The following is a 23,138-nucleotide window of genomic DNA, read 5'->3' as shown; positions in this document are numbered from 1 at the left end:
AAAAAAATTACCTTCAAACACAAGACCCAAGAGAAACATAAAAAGATATACATGAAAGAGTAATCATAAAGGTCTCAATAAAATTAAATTGTTTGCATTTCTATTTAGATGATACATGTAACTTTTAAGAAACTGTCATTATTAAAGGCAGTTAAAAGGATTCTACATTGATAGAGGGCATGGATATGAGTCAATTATATTACAATAATCTCCAAAAAAATGAAGGGGTCAGAAAGGAGTGTACTGGAAAAATAGGGGAGGGAGAGATAGATGGGAAATTTTTTCTTATCTAAAAGACATGCAAGGAAGTTTTATTTTTGCTCTTTACAGTGGAAAGGAAAATGAGGGTGAGGGTGGACAACAATTGAATCTCACTCTCATCAAAATTGATTCAAAGAAGAAAGAATATCTATACACACTCAATTGGGTACAGAAATCTAGCTTATCCAATAGGGAAATAGGAGGCAAAGGGGAGAAAAGAAAGAGGATACGAATTTTAAAAGGGAGGACAGATTAAGGAAACTGTTTAGAAGCAAAATAGACTTTTGAGGAGGGACAGAATGAAAAGAGAAAGAAGATGAAACAGAAGAAAATGGGATAGAGGAAAATGCACTGTTGGTAATCATAACTGTATGAGTGGGATGAGCTAATCCATAAAACAAGCAGATAGCAGAATGGTTTAGAAACAGATTCCAATGATATGTTATTTACCAGAGAAACATTAGAAACAGAAAGAAGTATACAGAGTTAAAATAAAAGACTGGAGCAGAATCTAACATGCTCCACCTGAACAACAACAACAACAACAAAATGCAGGGGTAACACTGATCTTAGATAAAGCAAAAGCAAAAGCAAAAATAGATCTAATTAAAAGGAATAATCAGCAATTAGGTGGTGCAGAAAATAGAACACCAGGTTTGGAATCATGAAAACTCATTTTTCTGGCCTCAGATAAATACTAGCTGTGTGACCCTAGACAAGTCACTTAACTCTGATTGCTTCAATTCCTCATCTATAGAATAGTGAGCTGAAAAAGGAAATGGCAATTCACTCCAGTATCTTTTCTAAGAAAATTCCAAATGGGATCACCAAGGGTCAGACACAACTGACATAAGTGAACAACAGCAACAAAAAGGGTTAATCAGGAAAACTGCATTTTTCTAAAAGGTACCATAGACAATGAAGTAATGTCAAAAAAAAAAATTTATAGCAAGTTTATTTGAAAAATATCTCATTTCTCAGATATATGTATAGAATTGAGTCAAGTTTATAAAAATAAGAGCAATTTCCCAATTGATAAATTATCAAAGAATACAAATAGGCAGTTTTCAGAAGCAAAAATCAAGGTTCTCTCTAGTCATGTGAAAAAATGTTCTAAATCATAATTGATAAGAGAAAGGCAAGTTAAAAAATAACCTATTAGAAACAAATGCTGGAGGGGATACTCTGATGAACTGTTGGTGGAGTAACAATTTGGTCTAACAATTTGGAATTAGGTCCAAAGAGATAGATAAACTGTACATAATCTTTGACCCAGCAATACCACTACTAGATCTGTATCCCAAAGAGATCAAAGGAAAATGACCCATATGGACAAAAATACTTATAGCAGCTCTCTTTTTGTGGTGGCAAAGAATTGGAAATCAAGGGATTGTTCATCAATTGGGGAATGGATGAACAACCGTGATATATGATGTTAATGGAGGACTATTGTGCTATAAGAAATGACAGGGAAAAATACGGCAAGACATATGTTAGTTGATGCAAAGTGAGAATTGGGAGATCTTTGTGCACAGTAACAGTAATATAGTAATGATGATCAACTATGAAAGACTGAGCAATACAATGATCCAAGAAAATTCCAGAGGACTCATGATGAAAAAATGCTATCCACTTCCAGAGAGAGAACTGATGAACCCTTAGTGCAAATTAAAGTATAAGTTTCTCCCTTCTTTTATTTTTCTTGCTTTTTAAAAAAAAATTGCTAATATGGAAGTGTTTTGCATGATTTCACATATATAATTGATATCATATTGCTTGCCTTCTTGGTGGATGAGTGAGAATGGGAGGGAGGGAAGGAATTTGGAATTCAAAATTTAAAAACAAATGTTAAAATGAATAAATACAAGTTAAAAGGATTGCTAATTTAGAACTAGAAGAAATTTAGACGTCACCTAGTTTAATCTCCTTTACAGATGAGAAAACCAAAGAGGTATGAATAAAGTTTACATAGGAAACAAGTAAAAGATGTGAGATTCAAACTTGGCTCCTGGGACTCCAAATTCATCTCTTTTTCTCCTGTGTCACAAGCTATTATTTTCCTTTCTAAATCAATGATTCCATTTCCTCACTCCCTTCTCCAGAGTCGTGATGTTTCAAACCAGTCAGTGTAGGAAAGGATTCCCTAGAGGAGGGAGCGTGGCAGGTCTTGGCTCCCACAGTTAATACAGAAAATGGAGGCCCTCAAAGGCCAAACAGAACAGTGAGTTCCAAGAGCTCAGTTCACAGAGATATCACTAGCACAGCTGTCCGACCTTGAAAGGGGATCAGTTTAAAGTCCTTTCTTAGAATACTTAGGTCTGACCTTGGAAAAATTTCGCTTAAAGGTCTTTGATTCAGTTACTGATGGGATAGGCCTGGAAAGAATCCCTTTCATTCTCAAATTCAGGCCAGGGCTGGCCTTCAAAAACATTAGGAGGCAGAAAATTGTCTTTGGTCCTTTCTATAGTCCCATTTCTGCCCTCTTGCCCCATCCAATGTGCCCTCCTTAGGACCCTTTCAGTTCCTTAATGCTTCTCTGTCCTTCAAGTGTGGAGCAAAGTGGCTAAGAAACTCATTCCCCACAGAGGGATGAGGGGACAACTGAAAGGGCTGTTCAGGATGTGTGTGTGTGTGTGTGTGTGTGTGTGTGTGTGTGTGTGTTTGTGTGCATGTGTGTGTGTGTGTGTATGTGTAGTAAATTTTAGTGTAAGACAAAAACCAAGAAGGGCAAATAAAGATGCTCCTGTTACCTAGAGGAACAAACACAGCATCTCCTGCTACAGGCCAGAGGCATCTAAGTATCACCCCAAATCACAGAATTTCCAAATTGGAAAAGATCCCAGTGGCCATCTAGTCATTTGGAAAAGAATTCCCATTATAATCAATCCAACGAGTGGCCATTCGACCTTTGTTGGAAGACATCTCTCCCTCTGCTAGTCATTGCACCTCTGCTAGGATGTTTCTCCTGGTATCAAGCCTGAATTTGTCTCTTTACCACTTGTCCTGAGCTCTCTGCCCAACAGCCCTGTCGGCCATTTCTATGGCCAGGCTAGCTTCATTCCCGGTTCTTAACGAGTTTTCCTCCTAATCTGGCTGGTTTGAGAGTTCTCTGTTCACTCTTCCCCATTCCCTGTGTGCCCACCGTCAAATACCTGCAGAAGGTGTAGATGACCAGTAGATTCCCCAGCACTCCTGTGAACCCCACAACCAAGATGGTAGCACCAATGGTATAGTGAGCATAGTCCGGGACATCTGCTGTGGGGAAGACTTTCTGGGAGTAGGGTGGCAATACCACTGCCTATGAAGAGAGAAAAAAAAGACAGAAGTTCATAGACTCAGAGCTGAGAGAGACCTCAGAGGTCATCTTCTCTAACCCCCTCATTTTGCAGAGAAGGCAATTGAGGCATGGTGAGACTGAACTGTGTGTGTGATGAGACTTGCCCAGGGAGAGCAGATGGCCTAATTTTCTGGGAGTGGGGGATCTGTGGAAGAGAGAAAAGGAAAGAGGTTCCTTCTGCACATTTCTGCCAGCTCATCTTCAGAAAGCACCCTGTGCCCCAGTAACTCCTACTGGAAGCAAAGATTACCCTATGGTTTCATGCTTTAATTAGACTGGAAAATGATGCAGACTAAAATGGAGAGACACATTATACAAGGAGACCTGTTGCCTGGCAAGTACTCCTAAATAAGGGACTATTTCTTACAATTAAATTTCCTTTTCAGATTTGCATTCTCTCCCTCCCACCTCTCATTCTCTCTTCTTCCTTCTCCTCCCATTGAGAAAGCAACCAACCACTTACTTCTAATTAAGTCCCTGGGACTTCAGTTGCAAAGACTCCAGAGCCAGTAACTATGGAAAACCACTAGCTAACAAGGAAGTCTTGAGTATCCTGGGCAAACAGGTCTTACTGATCTCAGATTGCTTACTTAGGGCTTTGCGTGAAAAATTCTGGTAGGCCGACTCAAAATGAGAAAGACACCTCAAGAAGCTAAGCCGCTTGGAAATCTCACGTTAGGAAAGACTCAGGGCTAGTCTTGAATAATTGGATCTCTAAGGAGGAAAGGTAATCTCCAATTTGCAAGTAGAAAAATAATTCAGACCTCCCAAGATTTTCTAAAACCCAAGAAAACATCCTACTTACCTTCTTTAATAAGAACTCACATTCCAATGAAGCTTTAAGGCATAACCATCATCTCCCAACAAACCAGGGAGGAGGGGCAAGTGGACTTCTTTAAATTATTTCTTGACTGTACTTTTAATTTCATCAGGAGGCAGTGTGGTATAGTGGGTAGAAAGCTGGCCTCAGAGGCAGGATGACACATACTGACTGTGTGACCCTGGGCAAATCACCTAATGTGTCTGACACGTCTCATGAATTGCAAAGCAGATGCCCATCTGTTTCGATGGAATTTTTCACTTGAAGGTCTCCATTGGCAAATGGATACCACAGTGCAAGGATTAATTCTGATTTTGGAGTTTTGTGTCTTGCCCGGGATTACCCAGTTAGAGCTAGGATTGAATCCAAGTTGTTCTTTTTAATAATTAACTTTTGTTTCCAAGTGAAGCTCCACCTTCTTTCTCTCCTCTCTTCTGGCTCTAGTGAATCTAGGTTATTCTGACTCAAGATCTAATCCTTGATACTACCTTCAGTCCAGTTCCCATCCCATCCCATCCCAAGTGAGGAGGTAAGTTACATCAAGGATGAAAGAATTCAAAATAATCCCCAGACCTCCTCCATTTCCCTCCAGCATTAGCCAGATAACACATCTCCAAATAAGTTGGGGATAAGAAGGAGGAAGGCAAGTTTAAGTCAAGCTAAGAGCTGGGGATATAAAGAAAGGCAAAGTTAGATCCTGCTCTCAAAGGGCTTCCACTCTAAGGGAAGAAACAACATGTAGAGAGCTGGGTCTCTCCCAGATACAAGAACTATCCAGAATAGAGAGAAGGTCCTCTGAGAGGGGAGAGCTTTGGACAGCCTTCTCCCATCTTCTAGTAAGGGAAATAATATCAGACAGGAAAAACCACTGGTTTTGGTGTCAGAGGATCCTGGTTCCAATGTTGCCATTGACGCTGACTAGCTGAGACGTTGAGTCAGGTTCCTCAGTCATACAATGAGAGGCTGAGCAAGTGGCTCATTAGGATCTTTCATCCCCAGATCTATGATCTATGATCTGCTAAGCCAGCCTGGGCCTGGGCCTGAGGAAAAAGCCGGCCCTTTCCTTTTCCTGGGGAAGCAAACCCAACCCAACTCACCTTTTTCCTTCACTAATGATAATCCTTTACACCTAGATGCCACTTTGCATATTCCAAAGTACATTCTTTTCTCAGGCCATTTGATTCCAACTCACATCCCAAAAAGTGCTACAGAGCAGGGACTCTTCCTCTGATTGTATAAGTGGGGAAATAGGGTAAGACAGGTCAATGAGCTGCCTATAGCCTTGGCGTATTATGGATTCATGATGGAGCTGAGATAGGGCCCCTCTGAGCCCTGCTTTCTAGTTTTAGGATCACAGAATGACGGAGGGTTATGACTTTGGAAGAGGAGGGGGACCTTCTCCTGGCAGAGGTTTGTGGTCCCCACCATCTGGCTTGAAGCCAGAGTCCTGGGAAGTGATTGGATTTAAACAAACCAACAAGAACAAAAACAAACAAAACAACACCACCGTCCAGCTCTTATCCCAACAGAGGGAAGCTGGAGAGAGATAAGGAGCTTTCATCAGCCAGTCCTATAAGGGATAAAAATTTTGGGCAACCTCTATCTCATGATTATTCAGGTAATCTGACCCCGTGCATATTTTCTTATTTAGTACTTAATCTCTGTGCGTTGCAATAAATGTTAAAATATATTTAATTTCCCAAATTAGCCAATCTACTGTGTAGTCCAGATCCGAGGCCTCTGGGAATAGAGGGAAGCTCAGTGAGAGGGTATGACAGCATGAAGCAAAGGGAACACCACTGGGAGCTTGTGAGGATTGAATGATACCATGTCGGTTAGGTATTTGGCAACCCCTAAAGTGCTACATAAATGTCAGTTATTATTGTCATCATTTCTTTTTTGCCGGGAACATTCCTGCAGGAGGAGACTGTACATACAGAGCTTCCTTTTTGCTATCTCAGGGAGTCCTCCCCACCCCCAAAGCAGGGAGAGGGACACTCTGAATCACTCCTTCCATCCATTTTTAGGGGATGACCTTGTTTTGACCTACTATGTGCACACTCTCCTTAAAAATTAGTTCATAGCATGTATTGGTCTACCTGCCATCTAGGGGAAGGAGGGGAAAAGTTGGAACAGAAGGTTTTGCAAGAGTCAATGCTGGAAAATTACCCATGCATATGTTTTGTAAATAAAAAGCTATAATTAAAAAGAAAAAATAATAATTCATAGGATTGTAGATTTAAAAGAGACCATCTTGCACAACTCCATTATCTTACAGATCTGGAAACTGAGACTTGAATTGAAGTTAAGTAGTTGGCCTAAAAGTCAGGCAAGTAGTAACAAAACCAGAATGTGTCTTTTTTTGTTAGTTTATTATTTTTTTTCTTTGAATTCTTAGCTCTTAGCATAAAGCCTGAAACATTGTAAGGATTGGAAAATGGCTTGTTGACTGACTCAATATCACCCATGTGACCCAGTTATTAAATGTCTTAGCAGAGACTTGAGGGCAGATCCTCTGGACTCCAAGGCCAGACCTCTGTGTGCTACACTGCTCTACCTGTACTTGTCCATGCTATCATCATCTTCCTTCCAGCTTCTTGTCCTCCTCATCATATGGGTTCTGAATCTCCCTAAAGTCTTTCTCTTTTCTCTCTTCTCTCTCCTTCCATTTTTCAGTGGGAAAGACTGAGTCGGAGAAGCACTCACCGGCTACTCCGCCCTCATTCCTCCTTTCTCTCCTTATCCTCCAAGCCTTCCAAAAAGGAGAATTAGCTTCCCAAAATATCTGCTCTTTTCATAGCAAGTTCTACGACAATCTGATCATGTAGCATGGAAAGCTTGACTCAGCCTTTTAAGGTTGATTTTATATTGCTCCTGACCCCAGCAAAGATGGGCATTTCTCCTTGTTCCCCACCACAAACAAACAATCACAACACATCTCAATGAAGTCCGGTGGCTCTGGGAAATAGGAAATCTGTTATTTGCTTTTAAAATTCTTGTACAACCTGGTCCCCTCCTCCCTTCCCAGTCTTCTCTCATTTTATTCTCCTCCACATACTTTACATTCCAGTTATACTGGCTATTCCTAGTACAGGACACTTCATCTCCCAAGTCTGTCCACGCCTTTTCACTGACTGTCCCTCATGCCTGGAACGTTCTCCCTCCTCCCCTCTACTTCCTGGCTGTGTGTGTGTGTGTGTGTGTGTGTGTGTGTGTGTATGTGTGTGTGTGTGTGTGTGTGTCTTTCTCTGTCTCTGTCTCTCTGTCTCTATCTCTGCCTTTGTCTCTGTCTCTCTGTCACTCACACTTTGTGTCTCCCTCCCTCCTTGTCTGTCTGTCTCTCCCTCCTTCCCTATCTCCATCCTTCCCTGTCTTTCTACCTCTATCTCTCTTTTCCCTCTTTCCCCCTCCTCCCCTCTCTTCTTGTGTGTCTGTCTTTCTTTCTCTCTCTCCCCTCTTCCTCCTCTTTTTTCTTCTCCTCTACTCTTTCTCTTTCTCTCTATCTCCCTTTCTCCCCCACCCATGTCTCTCATTCTCTCTGTCTTTCTTTATCTTTCTATGTCTCCTTATTTCTCTCTCTCTTATTCTTTTTCTTTCTTTTTCCCCCTCCTTGCCTGTGTATCTCCCTCCCTCCTTCTTTCTCTCCCTTCTTGTCTTTCTCTCTATCTCTCTCCCTACCTTGTTCTTTCCCTCTTTGTTTGTCTTTTTCTCTTTCTCTCCTCTTCCTCCTCCTTTTTCTTCACCTCTGTGCTCTCTCCCCCCCTTCATCTCCCTTTCTCCCCCATATCTTATTCTCTTTGTCTCTCTCTTCATCTTTCTGTCTCTCCTTATTTCTCTCTCTCATCTTTCTGTCTCTCCTTATTTCTCTCTCTCTTTCTCCGTCTCTGTCTTTCAACATCTAGGATTATCTCTATCTCTATAACTTTCTCTGGGTCTCCCTATCTCTGTCTCTTTGTCCTGATCTCTTCCCATCTCTTTGTCTGTCTTATTGTCTGGCTGGTTCTTGATTCTGTCTTTCTCTGTCTTTCCTCATCTCTCTTTGACTCTGATTGTCTCTATCTCTCCTCCTTACCCACCTCTCTAGCTGTAGTGCTTTATCCTCTGAAATCATCTCCCTGTTGTACATATCTGGCCCTCTCTTGTATATTCAGTTATTTGTATGTTGTCTCCCTCTTTAGAACATAGTCTCTCAAGCTCAGGACCGTATTTTTACCTTTCTCTGTACCCCTGGCACTTAGCAGAGTGTCTGATGCAGAGTAAGCACTTGATAAATGCTACAATGAGGGTCATTGAGATCATGTGCTTTCCTGCCTTTGCCTTTGTTCACATCTTCCTTTATCTAGAATGCCCTACCTCCCCCTGTTCCCTTATTGAGCAGTGGGAAAAATTCTGCATCTGGAGTTGGGGGACCTGATTCAACCCTGGCTTTGCCCCTGGCTATTTATATGGCCTTAGAGAGGACTTCAATTTCCTCATCTGAAAAGTGTAAGGATTGAATTAGAGCATCTCTAAAGTTCTTTCCAAGGTTCTAAATCTATCATAGAAGCAGAGATGACAGGACTAGACAGCAATAGAATTAAGGTGAACTCAAGTGATGTGCTTAGTATAATAGAGGAGCTAGGGTTGAAGCCCCTGTCCATGGTGTCCCAAAAATCTTGGTGCAGTCTAATAACACTTCCAACATCGCCATGACTTTGGGGGCATTTAAAGTCAAGTAGTGATGGTCATCTTGACCTCTTTCCTTTAATAAGGTATTAAAAGATACTGGGAAAGGACTCTAACACACCAATAAAACTCAATGATAGCTTAAAAGAAGAACTGGGGTTCTAGTTTGGGGTCTAGCAAACTCAGTACTGAGTTTGGATATTTGGGCTCTCCCTTCACCAAAAATCTCCCAATCTTCTCTCAAAAATGTCATGGGGGAATTCCAATTCACCATTTTCATGCTGGGCTCTAGGGATTCTCTGCTCTTTTCTGAAATGGCGGATTCGACAAAGAATAGTTCTCTTAACGCATCATTGAACTTTAATGCCCATCTCTTCTCACCCTCTGATCTATCTGTTCATGAAACTGTTTTCCTGGCAGGCTAAGATGTAGAATGGAGGTGAGGGGTGTGGAAGACGCAAGTGCCGTCTGCCTCCCAGATAGCTTGGACTAATGGGTCCAAAAAGTGATTCCGTGCCCTGACTTACCGTGGGGGTGATGGGAGGAAGGTCGACCAGATGGTAGGCATCGACTTCTGTGTTGTTCCATTCACTGATGGAGGCCATAATCTTGGTGCAGTTGCTGTCCTGAGCTGGACAGGAGAGATGCCTTAGCATGGGAGAAGGATTCATGTTGAGAGAGCAGAGTTCATTGCTGAGGCCCTTTGGGAAGATATACTGGCTTGTCTCAAAGCATCCACATTCAGTCCCACTTCATTTGCTGGCCCCTGGCTTCTCGTCCCTTCATCCACAATAAACTTCAGGGCTCTTTCTTCCTGAAAAGTGAGTGAAATTGTCTTGATCTTCTCAGTGGAGTTTTGTTACTGTGTCACATCATCAGTCCAAAAGATACAGCAGCCGGGGTCTGCCCCTTTAAATATCAAAGCCTGAGGGACTGGCACATGCCCAGTCAGGGCTTTGGTCAACTGCATCAAAACTGCTAATGTTATCCTTAACTAACAGCTTGGTTTGTGCTCACATCCGATGAAGGAAGATGTGTGTGCTTTGTGAACAGGCAGAGAAGGAGCTGAGATGGGGGAGCTCCATAACTGATGCAAGAATGAGTCCTTGATGGTCCATTTGTAGCTGCTGGGTGACATCACGCCCCTTAATATGCAGGGAAAGGGAGGCAACTCAGGCTTAGAGACATAGGGGAAATCCAGGGCATCTCAATATCTGTGCTAGAATCCAATGAGACCAATTAGTTGGGAATTGATGGTAAGGGGCAATGATGGTAAACACAGATCCATAAAAAGTCAACTCTAGTTCTCTATGAAGAAAATGAGGGGTCACCAGAAAACCAGGTGAATGCCTAAGCCCGTTCCCCAAAGCCTGAGACTACTGTTTCCTTTTATTTGGGAAGTTTATACCAGAACCACATCTTCAACTCCCCAGGTTTCCCTAAAATGGTAATTGTTGCTGGCCATTGCGAGAGTTCCAATTCAATGCTCAATTCATTCTGTCGTGTTTAAAGGAAACTCTTGCTTTGTTCAGGTCAATCTTCTCATGTCACTGGATAGATTAATTTTTTACAATAGCTCTGGGAATCAAGGCCTGAATGGTCACACTCAAGCAGAAGAGAGCCGACAAAGTTCCCATCCAACAGATTACAGCTTAGATTTGTAGAATAGATCAATTCCATAATTACTTCTTACTAGAAATCTTTGAATGAGAGATCAATCATAGATCTCAAGCTGGAAGGTGTTCCATCTCATTCAAATGCCTTGCTTTACAGATAGAGCTGTTAGTGATCAGTCAGGATTTGAATCCAGGTCCTCAGATCATTGCTGTTTCCACTATGCCTCTTAGTTGACCAATGGATAGAGATTTAATAGAGAGGAATGGATTTGGGTTAATGATCTCCTGAGTGTTTGATTCTGGGATGTGTTCTGCTCTGCCGAAGTCTTCCCTAAAATGACCAACTCTTCCCTTGGCTTTTGTAGACCTCAGGAAGGTCTTCCCTCCCTGCCATGGATGCCCTGTGGGATGTAGGAATGGGATAGGCAGTTGTCCCCCCTCAATCTTTTCCATACCCTCTGATTATCTCACTCTCCCTAAGTTCCCCATTATGGTTTGTCTTCTCTTTTCCATATCTTCTTTCAGCAGCTTTTTGTACAAGCCATTTTATATAAATCATTTATATTTAATATTATTCCCCATATCGTCAGGAGAAGAAAAGAGGAAACACATGGTCTGCCATAGTAGGTGAAGGGAGGATTTCTCATTCTGCCTCCATCTTGGCCAATTGGTCCCTTACCTTTCCCCAGCTCAGTCTCAAGAAGAAAAATCACATGGCAAAAGTAAAATGCTGGAGGAACAGGAAAGCCAGTCCCTTGCATCGGGTGAGCTCAGACCCTCTGCTCCTCCAAGGGATATGGTGAGGGGAGGAAAAAGCAAGGACTTAGCCCACAGCTTAGGCCACTGGGAAGTAGCTGAAGCTGAAATCCTCTGGAATTGAATATGGGATCACGAGAAGGTCTCTGAGAAAACTGTTTGGGAAAGAGAAGGAAGGCAAGGAGCATCATAAACTGGAGCTGTGCACCTCAATAAAACAAAAAAAATTAGCAGAATTAGGTGGGATAGTAAAGGGGCATTTTATTTACTAAATCAGAAAGAATAAACAAAGCCTCCCTCACAGACAGAACTCTTGTATTGTGCAGTAGATTGCCCTAAGAGGGACAAATCTGTTTGTAGGGGAAGGGGTTTCTCCTCAGTAGAAATCTTCAAAGCAGAGATTGGAAGGAAATGTTATACAAGGGATTTTATTCAATTACATGTTGGATTATGTGATCTCTGAGCTTCTACTCATCTAATATTCTGTTATTTTAAAAAAAAGGATCAAGAATACATTATCTTGTAAGAATTCTAAATAAGTTTGGAGAGACAGAGATGTAGATATATTAAGGAAGTCATCTGATTTTCTTATCACTGATATCTGTGTCCTGGCTTTTTCACACAGTTCACACCTACTCAGTTTATCGGCAGGTATATGGTTATTGTTTTGCCTCCACACCTATGGAGAAGGGAGAGGATCAGTAAAGATTAATGGACCATTAACAGATGGGAGAGAGTCAACAAACATACATAAGGGTAAGTGTGCTCAGTTTCAGAGGCAAATAAAAACCAGTCCAAAGGTCAAAATTAGAAAACCTGGTGATAATTCTGGGGAAAAAAAAGCAAGCTCTGAGTTTGAGAACATCAAGTCTGACTGAAGTCAGCAGCAGGATTACTGTAAATGGTATTAGATTTTGGAGAGAAAAATCCCAGAATCTCAAGATTTCAAGGAACAAACTTTAGAGGCAGTTTAGTCCCCAGTTTTTTAAACTATGGTTCATGACTCCACATGTAAGTCAAACTGAATGTGGAAGTTATAAAGTTATAACTTATTATTGGTAAATGTTTGATTTGTATATCTATTGTATATATCTGCATAACCAGGGTTGTATGAACATTTCTTGGTGAAAAAGAATCACAAGTGGAAAAGTCCAAGAGCCTGTGGTCTAGTCCAATCCATACCTGGCCACAAAAGTTTTCTGGATTAAAATCACATAAAGAACCTACCATTTGGTATTTACCTTATATATATTCTCAATCTCTCTGTGTCTCCATATATGTGTGTGTGTCTGTGTATTTATTTATATAACATACACACATGTGTGTATATAAGTATGTATATACATAGAACATGTACACAAATTATATATAAATATGTATCTTTACATATAAATTTTCTAGGGGTTTATTTTTACATAAAATACATTTTGTATACAAATAAATATATATTTACTTAATTGTGTATGTGTTGTTTCATCCAAAAGATATAATAGAGACAAGAAAGAGACAGTTATAGGCAAATGGGTAGATAGATGGAGGGATACAAGGATAGAATGAAACATATAATAGATATAGACATGATAGAGATGAAAACTAGATGTGATGGATAGAGATAGATACCTATGGTAGAGATAGATGATAGATGGATGTCATAGGTTGAGATAAGAGAGACAGAGAACATTTATTAAGTGATCACAGTGCGCCAAGCACTGTGCTAAATACCGGTGAGACAGCCCCAGTCCCTATTCCCAAAGAGCTTCTCTTCTAATGGGGGCAATTAAAATATGGAAGGGGAGGGGTATGGAGTGATGGCCCAAAAGGGTTCTGGGTGAGACAAAAAGACAAAAAGCTCCTTCTTAATAGGAGGCCAAAGATGAGAGTCCAAGGTTAAGGGAAGAGGATGAAGATAGGAATGATGGCAGAAATTGGATGTGGAGAAGCCAATTGTGGAGGTTTGTGCTCCAGGAAAGGTGAGGTGAAAACTCACTCACCTATGAGGTCTTGATATAAGCTTCTTGAGAGCAAAGATGGATTCAGGTTATTATTTATTTTGTCTTTGTATTCCTGGGGTCTAGCACAGTGTCTGACACAAAGTAGGTACTTAATAGGTGCATGGCGAATAGAGGACTGGACTGGGAATCAGGAAATCGGGAATTTAAATGTGTCCTCAGATACATATTATATCTGGGGATATTTGCCTCAGTTTTCTTATGTGTAAAATCAGAATAATAGCACTTACTTCTCATGGTGGTTAGGATCAAATGAGATCTGTAAAATTCTTTGTATTCCTTGAAATGTCATATCAATACTAGCTTTATTATTTTTAATGTTATTATGACTGATCAGCTAATTCAAAGTTGATGAAATGCTCAGGAGATTTTTTAAAAATCATAATGTGAGATACCCAGAATGGTCCCATTCACTCTTACCTGACCTTCTGAAGCTTTTGTTGTCGCCATAGTTTATATAGAAGGGCATTTTCTAGGTTCAGGTATAGCCTAAGCTGTAGTAGAATTCTCTGGTTAGCAATTTATTAAGCAATCACTGTATACCAGATTCTGTGTTAGGGGCTGAAAGACACTAAAACAAAAATGGAAGTTCCTACTTTCAAGGACCTGCCACTCTATTAGTAGAATCAATGAAAATATCAAGTACATTGATTCCTTTATAGGTTATGTGTGTGACCACATGGTTTTACCTACATGTGGCCTGAAGAAAAGAGTAAATCAATATCTTCTAGACTTTCCTCCACTCAATCTTCTCCAAAAGAAACTTTGATTCCTGGCTGGAGGGAAGCAAGAAATTCAGGCCATAAGACTAGTTCACTCTTCTAGAGAGAAGATACTAGACTGAAATTATATTTACTGTCCCCCTTAAATATTGTTAGCCTGGGGAAAATAATTTTTAGGTTCAAACTGTGCTATTGGTCATTATCTCTTAACTGGAAAGTAGTGCTCCATTCTATTTCAGAAGGCTTAATTTTCTTCTCACCAAATTACATAAAGACTGTCACACACAATGAATAAACCTATTTATTCTAATGGCTAATAGCAGATAGAAATCAGAAAGATAATACATATTATAACTTACCAAACAATATAGAGAATAAGCAAAATCTACTGGGAGAATGAGATAGTGAGAAAAACATGGAGACAGAAAAACAGAATCAAGAGCAAACTGGGAATAAGGACATGGTTAGGGCATTGAAACCTTTCCATGTCTGCTTTTTCCCAGGTGCTCTCCCAATAAGGAGTCTAGAACCTCATATGTTCTGTCAAAGGTATAAACCAGAAGACCAAGATCTCTCCTTTGCCAGAGTTTTATGAATTTTACACTTACACTTCACACAGACATAGAACACTAAGAATTGTACTATTCATTGCTTAGGCAAATGTGTAGCTTGAGTTCTGAGTTTTTATTTATATATATATATATATATATATATATATATATATATATATATATATATAATATACAATTTTATATAAATATATGTAATTTTATGCAAAATAAACAAAAAAATAAGTTTAAACATACAAGGTAATTGCAAGATGTAGGAAGCTTGTTGGCAATGTTGGGAGATGTTGGCGATGGTATTTGAACTGAACCATTAAAGTTAGGTAATCTGAATTAAGCAAGCGTAAGGGAAAATAAGGCTGCCAAGCTAGGTGAGAGCCATATTATTGAGGGCCTTCAGTGTTGGCTGAAGAGTCTATATTTTATTCTGGATGCTTATTTCCTCCCTTCTCTCAAAATCAGAACAGCATTTTCACGTCTCCAGTCTTCTAACACCTTTCTCATTTTCCTTGCAAGCTTAAAGATCACAAGTAGCAGTTAGGTTAGCACATCTCCTAGATCTTTGTTACCTGAAATATAATTCACCTGGGAAAGGAGACAAACTTATTTAAAGTTATTCTAAGTCTGACATACCCCTTCATCCTGTGCTGCATATATTGTCACTGGAATTTCTGTAGTAAAATGCCGATAGATGCTCCACTTGTCTTGAACTTCATTTCCTTCTCAATCAAGCTTGATCAGTCTTTCCAACTAGAGGATAATTGTCCTGGACTGAAGGGATATATGTTTTGCTTTTTTATATGTTACCTGGATAATGGACCTTTCATTTTCTTATTTTTCTTTCCCTAAAATGGAACATTTTTTTTTAAGTTTTTTGTTGTCCTTAGAAGTTTTTATAAGCCTCAACTCATTCTGAAGAGAGTTAGGGAAGGGGAACCCCCTATTTAGGTCGATGCAAAGATAGTCGCATGGCGGTGCAGAGTCTCCTGTAAAAGGAATTTACAGGCCTGAAAACCTAGATTGATAAAAAGGTTTATTGTAGGGTTTAGAAGTAAGGGCAAAGGTAGAAAGACGCCAGGACCAGAGGTGGTCGCTGGGCGGACAGGAACCCTTACATGGCCAGAAGGATATCATGTTTGGCGGGAAGGGCTCCTGCAAAGAGAGAGCTCCAGTTTGGCTCTTTTATACTTAAAAGGGCTTGTGGATGGTGTCTCAAGTTGGCTCAGATCCGGTGGGGGCTGGGACAGGCCCAATGACCAGGATTTGTAAATCAAAGGTCAGCCATGGGCTGGGGGGGGGGAGGAAAGGGGAAGGGGGTGTTCTTTTAAAGGGACCTCAACCCCCATCAATTCTGGCCTTTGAGCTTTCTGAACATCACTCTCACAGTTCCAAACTACCCTCACATTTTTATCCTTGGTTAAGTATCTTTCCTTTATCTTTCATCATGGTCCATTTAAAATATGAGCTCCCTGTGCAGTCACATCAGTCTCCTTAGTTATGGCCTCTTTTTCGATTCATGATGATCCCATTCCTGTTTCTTTCTTGAATTTTGTGCTTCATCTTAAAAGAGTAATTTTTTAAAATCAACAACTTTCCTTTTGGAATCTTAGGTCACTGGGCTATACAGATCCAGTTTTTGAATATTTTCTGATTGCCTGTCCTGACCCAGCAGGTCTAGATAGTTTCTGGATTACAGCCATCCTTCTAATTCTGTTGTGACTGTTATTCTCTGATGGCCATCCTAGGGGAAATGGCACCTCAAAGTTGCTAATTAGCATGCATGTTTTTTAATTACTTTTGTTTGATTTTCAGTGGATGTTTTCATTTTAACTTGTATCCTGAGGCATCTAAATGATCAAGAATGTGGTACTGTGAATTTAAAAAAACAATAAAAGAAAATAAGCACATTACTTTCATGATTTTTTCTAAGGATCTTCTCTACTCTTTGCATGTATATTGGGGGTGGAATAGGATAGTGACCGTGGAAGGAGGAACATATTCTTTCCATGGAAGGAATTTTCCAGGCTCTCTTTGTTCCAACTGTTCCTGAATTAATCCCTACTTCCCTAAAGTGCTATGTGTTACTCATACACAAGCCTGCAAGAGTGCCAGGGGTCAAACTTCCTAAGGATTTGCCAAGATATATGCACAGTATATTTCTTGTGTCTAGAAATTTCTCTTTGAAAATTGAACACCCTTTTTTTTTCAGTTCTGGACACTGAGAAGAAGGGAAGTTTCTTTGTTTTATAGACAGATAACCTCACCCTAGAAAGTGTAGTGTACAGATCTCAGTTCTACAAATGAGAATAGCTGCATTTCTCCAGCCTTTCAGGCTTGTTTTTCCAGGTCCTTGGAAGTTTCTTCTTGAATAGTCACCATTTGGTTTTATTTCCTGTATATCTCAGAGCAACTCTTCCCACAGGCTGGCCAAAAGGAAATCTCTGATCTTTTAGGGCTCTGGAACTTTACACTAGATTGTATACTCTTTATGTTAGTCCTCTGAAACAATTTAAAAAACTAATTCACTGCTGATGACTACTTGTCTTCAACAAGCAAGCAAGCAACAAACACTTATTAAGCATCTACTGTGGGTTACATATTGTATCCCTGGGAAAACAGATACAAATAATCAAACAATCCCTTCTCACAAGAAGTTTACTTCTAATGAAGGAGACAATAAGGACATATGTAAGTATATTCAGAATGGATATAAAGAAAATAAATGCAGAGTAGTTAAATATTATTTAGTTTGAGGAGAGAGAACTAGCAGTCAGGAGATCAGGAAAGGCTACATATTGGAGGAAAAGAAGAATTTTATAAAATAAAAAATGTATGCTATTCTAAACAAGCATGGAAGTAGATTAGCTCAGGAAAAGAAAAAAGTCCATGGATTACAGAGTATGAGGGGAATAATTTCCAATAATGTTAGAAAGACATATTGGAGCAATGTTGAGAAGAGGTTTAAAAGCTAAATAGGAGAATTTATATTTTAGCCTGTAGACCACAAAGTTTGGAGTTTGTTGAAATAGGGAAGTGATATGGTCATATCTGGTCATATAAGGAAAATCTAATCTAAGAAAGATTCTAAGCTAAGGAGTTTAGACTTTTTCCCAAGAGCAATTGGGAGACACTAAAGGATGCTGAACAGAGAAAATGGCAGAATCAAATCTGTGCAAGAGAAAGATGATGTCGACAGTTATGTTGGAGGAAGAGAATCAGAAACTAAAGTCCCTGCCATGCAGGCTAAGCTAGATTTCTTTTTTAAAAGGCAACAAAAAACTCTGTATCTCTCTGGGCAAGTCACTTAACCTTAATTGCCTCATGATAAAAAAAAAAAAAGAAAGAAAGAAGAAAGAAAGAAAGAAAGAAAGAAAGAAAGAAAGAAAGAAAGAAAGAAAGAAAGAAAGAAAGAAAGAAAGAAAGAAAGAAAGAAAGAAAGAAAGAAAGAAAGAGAGAGAGAGAGGGAGGGAGGGAGGAAGGAAGGAAGGAAGGAAGGAAGGAAGGAAGGAAGAGAGAGAGAGAGAAAGAGAGAGAGAGAGGGAGAAAGAAGAAAGAAAGAAAGAAAGAAAGAAAGAAAGAAAGAAAGAAAGAAAGAAAGAAAGAAAGAAAGAAAGAAAGAAAGAAAGAAAGAAAGAAAGAAAGAAAGAAAGAAAGAAGGAAGAAGGAAGGAAGGAAGGAAGGAAGGAAGGAAGGAAGGAAGGAGGAAGGAAGGAAAAGAAAGAAAGAAAGAAAGAAAGAAAGAAAGAAAGAAAGAAAGAAAGAAAGAAAGAAAGAAAGAAAGAAAGAAAGAAAGAAAGAAAGAAAGAAAGAAAGAAGAAGAAAGAAGGAAGGAAGGAAGGAAGGAAGGAAGGAAGGAAGGAAGGAAGGAAGGAAGGAAGGAAGGAAGGAAGGAAGGAAGGAAAGAAAGAAAGAAAGAAAGAAAGAAAGAAAGAAAGAAAGAAAGAAAGAAAGAAAGAAAGAAAGAAAGAAAGAAAGAAAGAAAGAAAGAAAGAAAGAAAGAAAGAAAGAAAGAAAGAAAGAAAGAAAGAAAGAAAGAAGGAAAGAAAGAAAGAAGGAAAAGAAAGAGGGAAAGAAAGAAAAAAGGAAAAGAAAGAGGGAAAAAAAGGCAAGAAAACTATCTTGAAATGAGATTAATCCAGGAGACTATGGATGAAATCAATAACACAACTTCCTGGATGCCTAAGATATCAGTTTGAGGGAATCCAGGCTCTTCTGTCTCAACTCACCCTTCTGCAAAGGCAAAAGGAATATAACCACTTGAATCAATATTCTATCCATGCAGTGTAATGTTCTAGGCATAGTAATAGGCCCAGAGAGAGAAAGACAGGATTTGAATCTTGCCTAAGAAACTTAGCTGTGTGATCCTGGGCAAGTCAAATAATTTTTGCATGGCTCAGTTTTGAAATCTATAAAATGAGAGTTTTGAAGACCTCTAAGATCTGTCATCCCAAAAATATTCTTTTCATGTTATTAAGAAAGTCTTTTTTGTTAAATGTTATATGGTCTAATAGTTATTTCATTCTGTTTCCAAGTCTAAACCATTGGACCAGCCTGAGGTTCACAACATATGTAGTTTGAAGGGAACAGAGGATTGTGACAGTGAGACTTAGACAGGAAGGGATCCAGCTCTTCTCAGCAATACAGTGATCCAAAACAATTCCAACAAACTTGGGGTGGAAAATGCCATCTGCATCCAGAAAGAACTATGGAGACTGAATGCAGATGGAAGCATACTATTTCACCAATTTTTGTTTGTTTGCTAGCTTTTCTTTCTTGTGGTTTTTCCCTTTTGTTCTAATTTTTCTTTCACAACTAATATGAAAATATGGTTAAAATGAGATTACTTGCTGTCTTGGGGAAGGGAGGCAAGGGAGGGAGAAAAGAAAATTTGGAACTCAAAATCTTACAAAAATGAATGTTGAAAACTATCTTTAAATGTAATTGGAAAAATAAAATATCATTTGTTTGCCTGTTTTTGAGGAAGTTGGGATTAAGTGACTTGCCTAGGATCACATAGCTAGGAAACGTGTCTAAAGTCTGCTTTTGAACTCAGGTCCTCCTGAATTTGGGGCTGGTGCTCTATCTATTGTACCATCTAGCAACTTGAAAAATAAAATACCATTAAGAAAAATATAAAATAAAGTTTAAAAAAAAAAAAAAAAGGAGGGGACCCATAAGAAAGATTTGCTAAATTCAGGGTCACTTCCACAGACTAGCATTGGAAAGTCTGTTTTTCATGCCTAGTGATTGTCACTCCTGACTCCATAGTGAGTTGTGAGGTGTAGTGGATCAAGATAAATAGAACATCTCAAAGAATTAGAGAATCTTGACTTAAGAAGGAACCTCAGAAGCCATCTAACCCAATCTTTCCCTAAGCAGCCTGAATGAAACTTGGAACCAGGAAGAAGAGGAAGCCTTCTTTCAGAGGCAATGTCTGCTTCTGAACAGCTCCCAGGACTTGGAGGATTTCCTCTCTGAAAGTTCTATAGCTAATCCTAGTTGCAATCAAGCAAAACTAAATGCATCTCTTTACCATGTTGTAACGTACTGTTGTCTCCAGAAGCTGACGATCACTCTCTGGGAGGAGATCTGCTGTGTCAACTCAAATCTCTCGGACAGATTCTTCTTCCTGTAGAGAGCCGACTTCCCTTCCTGCAGAGAGCAGCCTCAAGTCTCATCCAGACAAAACTCTTCTTATGGTTAAATCATGCGAGTATACAACACAAATATTTTCTTTGAAGGCATCTGTAAAGATTGTTGGTCCTTTAAGAGGAACCTTAGAAACCCTTTCTTCAAAAATCCATTGCCAATTATGTAGTAGCCGGGTTATCTTTAATGGAGATCCATGTGCAAAATTTGGAGCTGCGGCCAATAAAATTTGCCATTCTGGGATGGTCTCACAGTATACATTAATTTGTGCGTTAGTATAGAATGTGTATATTTTTCAGGACTTATTCCAGATAATTGTATTACTCTTTTAATGGCCTTTAATAAAATCCTAGCCACAAGCACTGGGTAAGAAGTAAGGCTTTGTTCTGGTTGTGCTGGGAGGTTCACCCTCTATCACACTGTCTCCTTGATGAAGGACTGCTGTGGGTGCCTCTTTTGTAGCAAAAACTGATATTTCCAAGGGTTTTTGAATGACTCTTTCAACCACATTGGATAAAGCCAGTTCAACTTCTCTCAAAGCTTCTTGTGCTTCTTTTGTAAGCTGGCATGGTGAATTTAAAGCACTGTCTCCCCTTAAAATGTCATATAGAGGTTGTAGTTGATTGGTAGTTAAGCCTAACACTGGAAGCATCCATTGGATATAATTTTTGAAAATCATTTAAGGTATTCAACTTCTCCGTTCTTAAAGAAAGCTTTTGTACTGTGAGTGTCTTAGGATATACTTCATATCCTAAATATTGAAAAGGAGCATGTCTTTGAATTTTTTCTGTAGCTATATGCAGTTTGTAGTACTTTAGTGTTTCCATGGTCTTTTATAGACATTCTTCTAACATTTGTTCCTCAGGTGCACATCCCAAAATATCATCCATATAATGTAGCAATATTACTTTTGGAAAAGCTTTTCTTACTGGAGCAATAGCAGCAGCAACATACATTTGGCACATAGTAGGGCTGTTTTTCATTCCCTGTGGCAAAACTGTCCATTCATATCTTTTATAAGGCTCAGCCAAATTAACACTAGGCACTGAAAAAGCAAATCTTTTCATATCTTCCTTATCTAGAGGGATAAAATAGAAACAATCCTTAATGTCTATAACCCATAGAGCCATTCTCTTGGCAACTGAGTAGGAGATGGAAGTCCAGGCTGAAGGGTTCCCATAGTTTCCATCTGTTCATTTACTCTTCTTAGATAAGTTATCATCCTCCATTTTCCAGATTTCTTTTTCACCACAAATACTGGGGAATCCCAAGGACTTAGAGAAGGCCACAAGTGTCCTTGGTCAAGTTGTTTGTTCACTATGTCTAATAAGGCCTGAATTTTATCACTTCTTAAGGGCCATTGTTCTACCCACACTGGTGAATCAGTCTTCCACTGAATAGGAACTGGTGAAAGTGCAGGTAGGCCTTCAACAGCAGCCCTGCCTAAAAAGCCGAAGTACTTACTTGTAATCCTATCTGCTGTAAAATGTCTCTTCCCCACAGATTGATGGGGATTTTTTCAACCACAAAAGGAGTAAAAACTCCTGTTTCTCCTTCAAATGTCCATCTCAAAGGTCTAGCACTAACTTTTGCTGCTATTGATCCTTCTACCCCAGACATGTAGGTGTCTGCCTCAATCTTTGGCCAGTGATTGGGCCAATTGGCACCTCTAATAACTGTACAATCTGCACCTGTGTCTACCAATCCTTGAAATGGTATTCCGTTTATATAAATAGTAAGCATAGGTCGGTCAGCTGTCACCACTGCCGTCCAATATATTCCTGGATTTTTTCATTGGAGTCAGAATCTGGGCAACTATCACCAGGTTGCTTATTAGGGGTACATAACAATAAGCCTGATGCTACTACTTCTCCTGGTTGATAAATCACACGTTGTCTACCTGTGTTAGTGACTGGGATATTAGCTACACGTTCTCCAGTTTCCCACATCAGTGTATGGAGGGACACTGTTTTGTAGGCACTCTCAGAAGGTGAAATGGTCAAGCCTACTGTGCCTGGAGGCAAAGGATCCATAGGCTCAACAGGAACAGATTTCACTTCTCCAGGGAGAGCTTAGTAGTCTCTATTATACACTACTCTATTTTTCCTAATTTCAATCCCTTTCTTCCATCTGATTGCCTTTTGGCTGATTGATCATGTCTTAAAATTCTCTGGATGTAACCTCGGCTGCCATCATGCCCCACTTGGGGGGCTGAAGCTGGGCCCCGCCTGTCATTTCCCTGGGTCAATCTACATTCGGAGGCCCAGTGGAGACCCTTATGACATTTTGGACATGGAGTTTTAGGTCTTCTCTCACCTTGTCTTCTCACTGTATCTCCATACCTACACTGAGCTCTTAGATGTGCAATTTTTCCACATTGAAAACATCGCCGAGTTTCTCTAGAAGTCCTTTGCCAGGAGGGACCCTGTCTTTCCACGTTCATCATAGTCCGGGTGTAAAAAGCATTTGTTCCCACTGTAGCACAGCATCTTATGATCTCCTCTAAAGGAGCATCTTTGTCTAATCCCCATTGGCATTTTCCTTAGCCAGATGTCTGGTCATTATTTCTGTAGCTGCATTTTCTCCAATAGTTCTTTTGACAGCAGTTTGCAAACATCCCACAAAATCTGCAAAAGGTTCACTCGGACCTTGCTCTATTTTAGTGAAAGCCTCTCCCCGATCTTTCTGTCCAGGGAGGACGCCCCAAGCTTTTATTGCAGCCTTAGCGATTTGCTCA

At 39.8% G+C, this 23,138-nt stretch overlaps 1 protein-coding gene across 1 annotated transcript in view; it reads right to left on the bottom strand.

The window, feature by feature from the left end:
- OPN4 (opsin 4) overlaps window positions 1–9,942 on the bottom strand; it is a 34,521-nt gene extending 24,579 nt beyond the window's left edge. Inside the window, exons 1-2 of the mRNA XM_074296394.1 lie at window positions 9,611–9,942; window positions 3,414–3,559 (exon numbers count right to left, since the gene is read on the bottom strand). Coding sequence (XP_074152495.1) covers window positions 3,414–3,559; window positions 9,611–9,754 — 290 coding nt within the window. The 5' untranslated portion in view covers window positions 9,755–9,942. The remainder of the gene's footprint in view (window positions 1–3,413; window positions 3,560–9,610) is intronic.
- Window positions 9,943–23,138: the final 13,196 nt, after the last annotated feature.

The sequence above is a fragment of the Sminthopsis crassicaudata genome, chromosome 2 (genome assembly GCF_048593235.1).
Source record: "Sminthopsis crassicaudata isolate SCR6 chromosome 2, ASM4859323v1, whole genome shotgun sequence".
NCBI classification, from domain to species: domain Eukaryota; kingdom Metazoa; phylum Chordata; class Mammalia; order Dasyuromorphia; family Dasyuridae; genus Sminthopsis; species Sminthopsis crassicaudata.
The sequence above is the reverse complement of the archived record's forward strand: the minus strand, read 5'-3'. Positions and strand labels throughout refer to the sequence as shown.